Consider the following 12,665-nt stretch of genomic DNA (forward strand, 5'->3'; position numbering starts at 1 on the left):
CAGGGCAGAAAGGGGGAGCACTCAATGCCTGTCACTGATAGCCTGTTAGCCTGTGTCCTTGAAAAATAATATGCTACAAGGAGAAAATGTGTAGTACTGAAGTGTGGCTCCCTTATAGAATCATAGAATCGTTTAGGTTGGAAAAGACCTTTAAGATCATCAAGTCCAACCGTTAACCTAACACTGCCAAGTCCACCACTAAACCATGTCCCTAAGCACCACATCTACACGTCTTTTAAACACCTCCAGGGATGGGGACTCAACCACTTCCCTGGGCAGCCTGTTCCAATGCTTGGCAACCCTTTCAGTGAAGAAATTTTTCTTAATGGCCAACCTAAACTTCTCCTGGCTCAACTTGAGGCCAGTTCCTCTTGTCCTATCGCTAGTTACTTGGGAGAAGAGACCGTCTCAAAGCATCAGGAACAAGTGATTTTAATGGATGATTAAAAACTTTACCCCCCAATATTATTGCACTGTAGGGAGCTGACATCAACAGTGACCTACTTGATGTCATGGCAGAAACATGTGTTTCAAATGCTGGCCTAAATGCAGATGATTGTTAGTTGGTGCTCATCTATCGGCAGTGTGATATAATTAGAAAATAAATAACTTCTGCCATAGGACCTCTCTTGGTTTGCAGCTAGTTTCAGTTGGACTCCCTTTCCTTATCCGCACAGTGGTGTGGGTACCGCCCTCACAGATGACAGGCACATGAGCGCTGCTTACAGAGAAAGTGTAGCTACCCTTAGTATCCTTAATATGTAAGTGAAGTGCTGTTAGTGCTGGGCTGGGATACGCATTTTCTTTGTAAGGGGCTGCCAACCACAAGCCCTCTGAAACTCTGCCAGGATACAAAGAATCAAGAGATCTATTTTAAAACTCTATGCTCTTTTTCTACACTTTCTAGGGGGTTCTTGAGTCACATTTTCAAACTTCACCATACAACCATGCAGAATTGTTCCTGTCCAAATGACGGATTTGCCAGGGGTGGTGGCGGTGAGGACTGAGCGAGTTGGTCAGTCCTGTGCTTCTTGGACCCAGGGCTTTACTAGGGACCATCAACTATAAATTAACATTGCAGGCATTGGCAACACTACTGATGAGAAGAGTCTTTCCTCAACGAACCTTGCTGTGTTATTAAAGGCATCATTTTGAACATGAAAGGCTTAAACGTGGAGAAGGAAACGTTTCAGCTCATCTGGGAGCAGAAGTCCAGTTATTTTTTGATGCTGCTTGTGTCCAAAGCACCTCCTGATGCACAGGCGGCACAACTGCATCAAGGACAGCGGCCCTGGAGAAAGAGCCAGAGAAGAGGTTACACATATGGCTTTATCGCCCCGAAATTGTAAAGCTGAAACGGCAACTGTGCATTACCACTCCCCCCAACTCCTGCAACCCACCTCACGCAGTGGGTGTGCAGCCTCCCCAGGAGGCTCAGCAGTGAAAATCCAGACCTGTACCCATCAAAGGACATCAGGCTGCCTGCGATTCGATTCAAGCCTAGTCACTCTCTGTCATTATACGGCCGCAATTAACATTAGCAGTGTCAGTCTGTCCCTTTTAAGCTGCACGAGTGTGAAATGGATTGTGTTGTCTGAGAAGAAGAGATAATCGATGCTTCCTTCAAAGTCCTTTCCCCCCCGACTCCCCCAGTGAGATCCAAGTTTGCAGCCCACTGCTTTCTTGAGACGTATTTCATAATAGTGACAAACACACAGCAAAAGAAATACTATATAATCCTTTATTTAAACCGTCCAGATTAACCAGTCCCATGCTGATTAATACAAGCCCTGCTGCAGAATCTGTGGTGCTTTTTTATTTATTTAAGCATAATGGCATTATACCCTTACTTGGGGGGCTTATCCCTTTCACAAAGAGGTAGATCCTGTGTGATTCTTTTAACTGCGGCACCTTTCAATGTTCAGCCCCCCAACATGTCCTTTGCACCCCGGTGTGCAGCACGCAGGGGTAACGCGCGGTGGGTCATGGGGGGGCTGTGGAGGGCAGATAAGAAGGGCAAAGCAGGGGCAGCAGCAAGTGTGGACGTGGGGGTTGGGTGCTGGGAGTGGGGAGGAGATAAGAAGAGGCACTGTAGAAAGCGAGAAGGAGGTAAGTGAGCTGGGAGGGGACAGTGTAGGTGCCACCCGCCGTGCCTGCCTGCTGGGTGGATAAGTTAACGGTCACCAGAGAGCTGAAACGTTGGTGCTGGTGGAGGAGTGAAGCACAGCAGGAAGGAATGGGATCTGCAGCAAAAATGCAGTGAGGTGGCAGCTTTAATCAGCTTTTGAGTCTTCCCTCACGCAGGCCACCATGTTTCCAGCAGCTCTGCACGGCTGAAAACTGCTGCATTATTTGAAGGGCTGTGCAAAGGGCTGCACCCTCCTGCTAGGAGTCAGCGGGTGATTTACCCTGTGCTTGGGTACAAGACAACAAGGCAAGCTGATATGGGGCAAGTGAGACTGGCTATTGCAGTATCACACTGCACGTGTGTTTGGCCACTCTGATCCCGCAGATGAATGCCCTGCCTGTAAACATCTAATTTAAAAAAGCTTCTGTTCAAAAAAAAAACCCTCGAAAACTAAAGACTTATCACAACACAAGCAGTGTCACTACACTGAAAAATATTTAGCAACTGCAAGCATCCTCTTCAAAAAAAAAAAAGTGCATTTTTGGATCATTAGCTAATTCTCCTACCCACACGTAGGACTCTCCCTGCAATGCAAGCAGGGTAGGCAGTGGTCTGGCAGCATGGTGAAGTCCTGGGAATGGAGACCACCACATGTACTACACCTGCTCTGGGCTAGTCCTAGGGCAACTCCGGGTTGGTACACTCACCAACTCATCTCTGGTGGAAAAACACGCTCCCTCCAGCCTACCCTGGCCGTGGGCATGGGGCTGCTGCCCGCCAGCATCTGCGGCATGGGGGGAGAGGAGTCATGTGTGGGAGCGGGACAGGAGAGCAGCAGCTCAGCCGTGACAGTGCTGAGGGGCTGGGGGTGTGACGCTGATCCCCACAGCACATTGCCAAACCTCCCCATGAAACCAGAGGGGTAATGTTTGCACCACTCTCCCAGGTTGCAACCGTACAGCCGGCCAAAGAACTTAGACATCAGCTGCCCATCAGGCATGACCCTACTCAGAGGAGGGCATGCTGGAGAACATCAGAAAAAAACCTATTCAGCAGCAAAATGCCCTTCAGGCATTTATCATTTCTGATTTCGATTGCTGAATTTCACTTTGAAAAGTTCTTTACTGCCCAAGCTGTCAGCTCAGCCCGAGCCGCGCTTCTTGGGCCGGCTCCACAGGGTGTGCCTGAAATGGTTTTCTATCTTAAATAAACAGGACACACACAGTGCCACGGGAGTCAGGAGTGTAACGCAGCAGGGATTGGAGCTAGAAAAGATCACCGCTCTGTGCACCATAGATTAGGCTGGGAAACCAAATATCCGTTGCTCATACATAACATGCACAGCACAGTTGTTTTCACGCTATTATTTTCATGTTACTATTTCAAGTAGGGCCTGATTCATCACTTTATTATTCCAGTTTTACCTTGGTGTAAATCTGTTCATGACAACAATCACATCGACATGTAACTGGAATAATAAAGTCATGGACCACACCATCAGCAACTTGTTTTAAATAATGAAAACTATTTAGTAATGTGCATTTTCTGACTGAATTAGAACGTCTAAAGAAGAACACAAGTACACCAATGATTAGACACAAAAGACCTTATTCTAATTTTCCTGAACATTGGTAAGTAAGATTTCTCTCCATAATTCATTAAAATATTCATAACCAATAGAATAAAATGGATCTGTAAATATTTCATTTACAGGTACAAAATAAGTACTTCCTAAGGGTTAAGCCTACAGTTTGATACTGCTGGATTATTCAGCACATAATGTTGGCCTTTAAAAAAAGCCTAGTTTATAAATGTATATACATATATATATTCATTGTATCATTCTTGTGCAATTTTCCTTAATCCCCACAAAAAACCTAATATAGAGTCATTCATTTTAAAGATACTTTTGTACCTACATAAGATCTTGGCCAAACAATAAAAGTAAAGGACAAAGAACTAGAAAATCAGTGTTTCAATATACCTTTTTTTTTTCAGTATCACATACATTAAAAATTTTCTGGTTGCAATTTTGTATTTATGCTGAGACCAGTATCTGGCGTGTACCTGACCATCAGCATATTGTATAACCAAAGATCCCAGTCCTAGCTCTCACCAGCTAGCCTCAACTCCCATCAGAGGTGATTTTCTGCCTGCGTTTGGCAGCACGCTCGAGATAACCCTCCTGGGTCTACTCCCGTCTCAGAAACAAGGGAACTGAAAGACTCCTGCTGACTTCAGTGCTTTAGGTAATCAGAAAAAGCCACCATCAATTTCTAAGGAGTCTTTTCCTTGTTTTTTTACCCTAAACTCTATTTTGCGTTATATTGCAAGCTCCACATGATTGTTCTCCCATGCAGTAGATTCACAGCCTGGAGGTTGGAAGGTGGGTTATTGTTGTTACCGTTATCCCTATTAATGCGCCACTATATTCTGACACTAGAAAACATAGTGTCCATATGTCAGCGAATGGAGGTAAGCTTAGTTATCCTGTTTTGTAGTGCTTGTAGCATGGAATAGCATAGCCTTTTGCAGCAGTTTGTGTGTTTTTTCCCTAACGAATCCCGAGTGAACGAGTAAAACAAGCACTAAGGGGCACCTTCTTTCTGCAGGAAGAGTTGGCCCACAGGGCTGCTGGGTGGAACCAGCTCCATCGGCCTCTTGTTTTCAGTGTTCTTCACCCAAATGTCCGCTCCAAAGTCAATCAACAACGTCACCAGCTCTGCACTGCAATTCCTGGCGGCCACATGCAGAGGGGAGTCCAGGCCCTTGCCGCTGTTCACATTTGCTCCTGAACACCAAGACATGACAAAAGAATAATGACAAAGAATAATGACTATACAGTAGCCTATTTCCATTTCCTGCACTAGCTGCTATTTCTCTAAATAATCTGTAAATGCTGTAGCACCTACCCAGAGGTGGATTTCCTTACGCAGGGGCTTGGTACTACAATTTGCACACGCACAACTCACACTGGTTGAGGAGGAGTGGGGTTGTGACTAAGAAAATGATCCCAGAGGGACAATGCATGAGGAAGTCCTTCATCCACAGCCCAGCCCATGGATATCTTGAAGCAGGACAGAGATGTAGTTCCACCTACAGCCCCCCTTTGCTCCCCATCCCAATGCCCCATTCCCTTAAAATACATGCAGGGTTTCAACCTGCTCTGTACCGAAGGCTTAAGCCAGTGGGATTTCCAAATGCCGAAGTATCTGTTGGGGAAAAAATGTGAGGATGGAAAAGTTCTAGAGGCCCTTGGTAGAGGAGGATATAAGCAAGCACCGCTGATGAGTGTTCCCCCATCCATTATCCTGGGCTAATGGCTCCTAAAACACCCTAAGAAAGGTGAGCTGCAGAACTAATTCAAAAATATTTGTAATATTTTTACAATACACATTCTCATATATAGAAGGCAGCAGAAAACAAATGTCAGAAAACAGAAAATAATAGCCAAACATTTAATATTTAGATTAATTTGTATTTGACTTCTTCCAAAAAAAGATCACTGTGCTAAATAGTGCATAAGGTGATCTACATGATGTTTGCTTGTTTTTTCCAAAGCAGCTTTGTTTGTCCATTGTTTTTGTACTAGCTACATGGCTACTTTAGGTTATATGGCTCCTTTGGTTAGAAGAGATGCACGACTGTAGATAACAAGAAATGGTCTTGTGTAATTAACCAAGAGCTTAGACTTATAACTAGATTTGTTTCATACAAAGTATATAGTGCTGAACGTTTTTCTGTGTTGGAAACTTTTCAAACTTTTTATGAACTCAGTGGGAATTAAAACATGTTTGCAGAATTACTATGTAAAAATGATTGAGTCAATTGTTTTGGGTAAAGAGGAAGGAAAAGAAAAAAAGGAAATTTTTTCCTGCCCACTTCAAATAACTGCAGCATCACACGCACAAACACTGGAAGGGATGGTGTTTGTTCCAGGCATCACTGGCCATGTGAAATCCAGGATCACCCATCATTCTGTTGGGAGCTGTAAAGCTGAGTTCCTGGGTCAAGAAGACCCTGGTTACCCTGCTACCCCATTTAACCCAGGGCTGCCATTAAGAGCGAAACATCTCCAAGTCCCAGAGCAGGAGCTCCTCTAAAACTCTGATGCAAAGAGAATCCAAAGATAGATGTTGCAGGAATGAAAGCACACCATCCTTTATTTTTCTTTTTACCTGACTCAAGCAGCTTCTTGGCACAGTTCACTTGCTGGTTCTCACAAGCTACATAAAGTGGAGTACCCAGATGCTTGATGTTGTGATCTATATTTACCCCATGGGATGCGAGGAATTCGACACATTGCACATGACCTTAAAAGGGATAAAGGAAGAGTCAACTCACAGAGATCAGGCATTTTTTCAGCAAATTCTCTATTGCAGCGGTGTAATTTGGCAAAGATTCAATGTTTTGTCAAGAGATCGTAGTCTAATACTTTTCATCCACTCCAGTGTTTCCAACCTGGAAAACAGGAGCTGCAAGCCACTGTTAGCAAAACAGGCTAAAGCCCTCACATTTTATCTGACTCATTTCAGATGTGTACCGAAGATGAGACGAATCATGCCGGGTTTCTCTCCACTGCTTTTGAAGATAGCCAGATGACTCCCTCAGAGGTCCACATTGTAGGCAACTGACTTGGACAATGCAACCCCTTCCAGGTGTCACCACATGAACTCAGAGGCCCCGAGAGCCCAGCCGAGCTGCCCTCGGTGAGCACCAGGTGTGGGAGGAACTGCACCGCTCATGATGAGACCAACTAGGAAGGTATTTCACATGACCCAAATCCAGAAAATGATCTTCTTTATCTCTCTTTTCCACTTCAACACGTTGCTAGTAACACGGAAAGGGGTGCTGATGCCCATGGGGTTACCTCTCTTAGCAGCTTCATGGATGGGGGATGCCAAGTCACAGGGCGGGTGTAGGCTGGCTCCGTGCTGCAGCAATAAATTCAAGCAAGCCACACTGCCACTGACACAAGCACTGAACAACGGAGTGTGCCAGTCGACAGTAACTACATTCACCTGGGGGGAAAAAAACCACCATCAGGCTTTTTGCTCATCTTCTCAGTATTTCAAAATAGATTAAAATTATCCAGTTTCTCAACAGAAAATAGGGTTCTCAATACTTTTTTTTTAATTCCTTGCAAAAACTGCCTACTGCTTCTGAGGATCACAAGTTTTTATTAAAAAGATCATTTAAAAAACCTTTCTAAAAATTGCCCCCAAGTCTCTCCTCCTGCAAATGAATGTCTAACCAGTGCCGCTCCAGGGTGTCTCGGGAGTTACCAAGTCACTGAGTTAAATGTGTGCCCATTTCTCAGTTATCTCAGCTGAAACGCACCTTTAATTGTTGCAGGATTATAAACCCTTTGCAAGAGGAACTTCCCCTTATTCTTTTAGTAAATGATGAGAACATCGCACCTTCATCTAAAGAACAATAGTAAATGTTGTTTATATCTGGGCTTTTTGGATTGCTTTATCAAGAAGTGCATTTTATAACATATGTTCTTTAAGCTGAGCTAAGTACAGAGTGTAAATCACAGTGATACACTGTCATGAAATAGTACATCACCTAGCATTAAAAAGTGATAAGACAACATAGTAACACTGGATACAATGGTCTGTCCATCATGCACTCACCTGAGCACCATGTTTTAATAGGACACTGGCACAAGCAGCATGACCCCCTAGGCAGGCTTCATGGAGAGGAGACACCTGGTCTGCTGTAACAAGATTCACATCACTCCCCTGATGAATTAATATAAAATATCATTACAACCAACTACCAAAACCCCCATACAAACCAAAAAACCCCAACCCTTTCTATAATGACCTTTAAAAGCTTTATGTAATCACACCTTCCTCAACTGCCTGGAGTTGCTCATCTCAACACGTAAGCAGAGAAAGAGGCTGGAGTGGATACTGGCACAGCGTACCAGAGGTCATGCCTTCTACACACTGCTAATTGGCGCAGAAACCCGTAGGCAGTGGGCTGTCCAATGGGACAATACAGACATCCTTTTAGGAACTCAGCATAATTTTATTTCTACGACACTACGAATAACAAACTCTGAAATAAAAAAAATGATTAAAAGTCACTACTAGAGTTCTTGGCAGGGTTGTGACTGCCGCCTTTTTACATCACTGCTCAAGCATTCTGACCTCCTGCCTGCTGAGCCTGCAGTTGTTTGACTGGATCGAATCCTGAAATGCTTTTGGGGTGTTTTCTGGTCTTTGGTCAGAGTGTGTCATGCTCTGAAGGAAAGCCAGCCCCTACATTAGAAACCATTGGTTTGATTCTATAGGATCTTTTGTTTCTAGCAATCTTGGTGCTCCAGAAGGTTAAGCTGGAAGTGTCTCCAACTTTCCAACAACCATTCCCTTTTCATCAACTCCACCACAGTCTAAATCCAAGAATTTCGAGGAAACAGAGCAGTGAAGTTCAGAAATTGCTTCTCCCTAGCTGTGCCTTTCTGCAGTGGGAGCAGGGGCCCCGGATACCCTCAGGCACTTCAGAAACAGATGTCTGGGTGGCTGAATTGAAGCCTCAACCAGACCCTTGCCTGGGTCCAGAGCTGCCCTCCACCCAGGGCACCAAACGCTGCTCGCAGGCGCAGGAGCTCCAGAAGGAATCCCCCAGCTGCCTGGAGATCCCAGCGACCAGGGTCCCATTACCTGCACCAGAATTAAAGTATGACCCAGGATATTTCGATACATCATCAGCTCAGTGCACAGAGCTTGCACTAGGCAAGGAACCGCTTGTAGAAAAAGAAAAGGTCTGTTACATGCAGATTTCACTGCATTCTAGTCAACATGATTTTCTCACCCTGGAGGTTTCACAGAAAAGCACAGACTACATTCAACAACTGAACAAACCCAGCAGAGATCATATCAACCCAGCAGAGGGGTACCTGTTTGATGAGTTTCTTCAGGGTAAGGAGGCGCCCATGGATAGAGGCATCATGTAAAGGAGACCAGTCTGAAACAAAGTCTATATAAAGAGAAAGACAGGAAAAAGGCTAACAGCTCCGTGGACTGTTTCATCAGTGTAGTTTACTTCAACTGTGTGACCCCAGCAAACCTTTTTTCCTCTAATTTGTTACTTGAGCGGCCAAGCTTTCCTTGGAGCAGCTGCTGGGAGGGAGTGAGACAAGAGGACAGCTTCAACCTGGGTGTGTTTTTAACTTATCCCGCGTTGGTGCTGACTGCACTCCCCTTCAGAAGGTGAGCGAGGGATTTGCAGAATATTACCTTGCTCTGACTGAGCTTGTCCCTCACTTTGAATTATTTCCAGTGGCTTTGTTTTCACAAGCTCATTACACTTTACCAATTATCTCAGAAGGCCTATGTTTTGAAGAGGGTACAGCAGCTCAGTCATTTACCCCTGCTCAGAGCTGGGCCAGAGTCAACAGTACTTAATGAGAGAATGTACCAAAGTACAAGGAGATAAATTGTGTTACCTGTTGATTTTGCTCCTCAATTTTCAGTGTTTGGTGTTAGCCTGTGCAGCAGTGCATTTTAAGTAATAGCTGTATTGCTATTACTAACATTGCTAATTTCTGCGTTGTAAAAACCACAAAGTGACATATAGCACGTATGGAGGGAAGCTTGAAGGAAGGGTCTGCCTCAGCTTGTCGGGACAGCCGAGGGGACGGGATGGGACACAAGCTGCACAGAAGTGAGGACACAGGCCCAGCCTGTGAGGGGTGAAGTAGGTCATAAAGAAACTGTTCCTACTACCGTGATGAATACACTGATACTTTAAGTGCCCATATAAAGCAAACAGATTCGTATTTGCTCTTATGTGAAAGATTGACTTCAGGTCACCTTGCCAGACAACTGAGGAGGCACAAAAGGTCCGTGTCAGAAACTGAATTTTAACTAGTGTTCCCAAGTAATCTTGGTACATAAAGCTTGATGTTCAGAAAATACCACATGCCAAAAATAATTACTGGAAATGAGTCAGCATAGCTCCAGCTGGATCAAGGAGGTATGGGAGGGAATCCTTAGGGTTAAATTTGGTACCAAACCTGTCAAGTCATGTAGAGTGCTTTTCTGAAAGACCGTTTTGCCAGACACAAGCATTATTTGATGCATTTTACAAGACATGCATATCATTCCTCAATTACGCTGAGTAACATAAGGGTCTGAGGAAATACTGCTAATGCCTTTTATGTTTCACTTCCCTAGTTGCTGTATTTGTTCTTTATTTTAATATAGTGAAACATACTAGCTTAGTGCTGAGGACCATACAAATATTAATAGAAGGGGATCTTCAGTATTACAGATTTTATGGCTCAGGGCCAGCTGACAGCAATAATCCCTCTGGGAGACATTTACCTCCTTCAGTATTCATTGCCTCAAAACTCAGTGTCTGGTCTACGTTAATGGCCCAGGTTCCCCCTGGGAAGGAAGAGAAGCATTTCCAGAGGGCATTTCACACAGCTTCTTTTGGAAACACATTTTGCTGCTCTCTGGAGATGTCCCACTCTCCTTCCACTAACTACAGAGAAAACCCCAATGACCAACTTGGACGAGTTGCTGAAGTTTTCAGGGACTAGACTAGATCATATGCATGGAATAGGATGCTTAACAGCGAGAAGTCCACCTTCAGCAACAAACCTAATAAGCCACCGTAATCCTTTAAAATAACTTTTACAGATTAGCTGATGATGTCAGTGCTTATGCGAGATCTGCAGATCCTGCCTTGTCTCAGGTATGAACATGCATGCGAGAGCTGAACCCCTCATGGCTGATGTCCTGCTCCTTCTGGCTATGCCACGATGTGCTGGGACAGGGTGATAACCAACTGTGTCAGTCATCACGCAGCCTGTTGGGCTATTGCTCTCTCACCTTCAAGTGTGCTCAGTAAAGGACATCAAATTTAAACAAGATAAGGTCTAGTATAGCGAGACTTACAATGGTTCTGTGATTGAAAAATTCTGCACTAAGTAAATCGTGACCCGAGGATGGTGGTATCTGAAATGTGTTGTGTCTATCACACACAGAAGATCTTTGCCTGCATAGCTATGTAAGGTAGGGGAGTGATTTTTTGCGGGCATAGCGGCCACAAAAGGCCTGCTATTGATTTAGTTATTCTTGCAAGAATCTTTCATGACCATTTTTCTAATTTTTCTAGAGTTGTTCATATAGGCAAAAGGATATTTCTGCTACTACAATATACCATTTTTGAGCCACTCAATGTCCATCACAATGCTTATCTGTATAGCACACTTTTGCAAATATGTACATATCGTATCTTACTGTCTCTGAACAATGGCTCATTGATGGACTAAACTAGGGTAAATTTTAGTGTTTCCTTTCTTGGACATAAAAAATGTGTCTCTGTAACAAGCAGCTAGTCAAACTGGTAGTAGTCACATGCACATCACAAGAGGGAACCCATCTGGTCCCTGGGATAGTTCTTATTTGAATTAATTAAAAACATCTAGCAGAATAATCAAGACTTCACCTTCTCTTGTGAGAATCCTTCCCTAACAGTGCTCCAGCATGCTCCTAGCTCACAGGGCAATCCCAGTGACATCCTGGAAATAAGCTCAAGGTGGATTTGAAGGCTGAAGGGAGTGAGCTGTGGGCAGGACAAGGCCCTTAGGAACAGGGGTCTCATCAGGGATGATTGGACAAGCAGTTGATTCATGATTTTCACCATTTCTCCTCATTTCCCTATCTCTGGTTATGACTGCTACCTAGTTAGAGGAAGGAAAAGGGGGAGGGCTTGTATAAAATACTAGATCATTCATTGGTTTATGTTAGGTTTATATTTACTCAATCTGAGCTATCACTGGGCACCCCTTGAGGCCAGAAAGGAGGTTTATTTTGTGTCCACTGGAGACTGACCACGACTAAAGACAGAACTCAGATCTGGTGGCTGGAGCTTCTGTTACCTGGTCAGTATAACCTGCTCATGGGTGCAGTTAAAATGGCTGTCATCAGCTTTGAATTCTGAAAGAGAAATGCCTTGGAGAGCAGGCTGGGAAGGACCATCAGCCCTGGGGCTGTGCCTCCTCTGAGCATGGGGAACAGTCTCTTTCCTGCACTCTCCCTGGGGAGAAAGCTTGATGCCTTCTCCTGCTCTTGGCATGTATTTGTTATAACTGTGGGTTTGGGTCTTTTCCTTCAGATCATAAGTTTGTTGCCAGGGAACTGGGAAGGTGTTTGGTGATCTATTGACCATGGCCTACAGACTAGGTGTTTGGTGGACACTTTGAAACCTGCCATCTATTCCACTGCTGCCTGTGACTATGAAACACTGTCAGAGACTGTGCAGACTTTGAACCCCCCGATCCACCTGAGAGTGCGGAGGGAGCTGGCGGAGGTGCTCGCCAAGCCGCTCTCCATCATTTATCAGCAGTCCTGGTTAACGGGGGAGGTCCCGGACGACTGGAGGCTTGCCAATGTGACGCCCATCTACAAGAAGGGCCGGAAGGAGGATCCGGGGAACTACAGGCCTGTCAGCCTGACCTCGGTGCCGGGGAAGATTATGGAGCGGTTCATCTTGAGGGCGCTCACAAGGCATG

General features: G+C 44.7%; 1 protein-coding gene across 1 annotated transcript in view; it reads right to left on the reverse strand.

The window, feature by feature from the left end:
- Positions 1-1,125: 1,125 nt before the first annotated feature.
- ASB9 (ankyrin repeat and SOCS box containing 9) overlaps positions 1,126-12,665 on the reverse strand; it is a 17,834-nt gene continuing 6,294 nt past the window's right edge. The window contains exons 2-7 of the mRNA XM_009276860.2: positions 9,039-9,118; positions 7,768-7,875; positions 6,999-7,149; positions 6,307-6,441; positions 4,728-4,919; positions 1,126-1,291 (exon numbers count right to left, since the gene is read on the reverse strand). Coding sequence (XP_009275135.1) covers positions 1,167-1,291; positions 4,728-4,919; positions 6,307-6,441; positions 6,999-7,149; positions 7,768-7,875; positions 9,039-9,118 — 791 coding nt within the window. The 3' untranslated portion in view covers positions 1,126-1,166. The remainder of the gene's footprint in view (positions 1,292-4,727; positions 4,920-6,306; positions 6,442-6,998; positions 7,150-7,767; positions 7,876-9,038; positions 9,119-12,665) is intronic.

Source organism: Aptenodytes forsteri, unplaced genomic scaffold (genome assembly GCF_000699145.1).
Source record: "Aptenodytes forsteri isolate BGI_AS27 unplaced genomic scaffold, ASM69914v1 Scaffold273, whole genome shotgun sequence".
In the NCBI taxonomy this organism is placed as follows: domain Eukaryota; kingdom Metazoa; phylum Chordata; class Aves; order Sphenisciformes; family Spheniscidae; genus Aptenodytes; species Aptenodytes forsteri.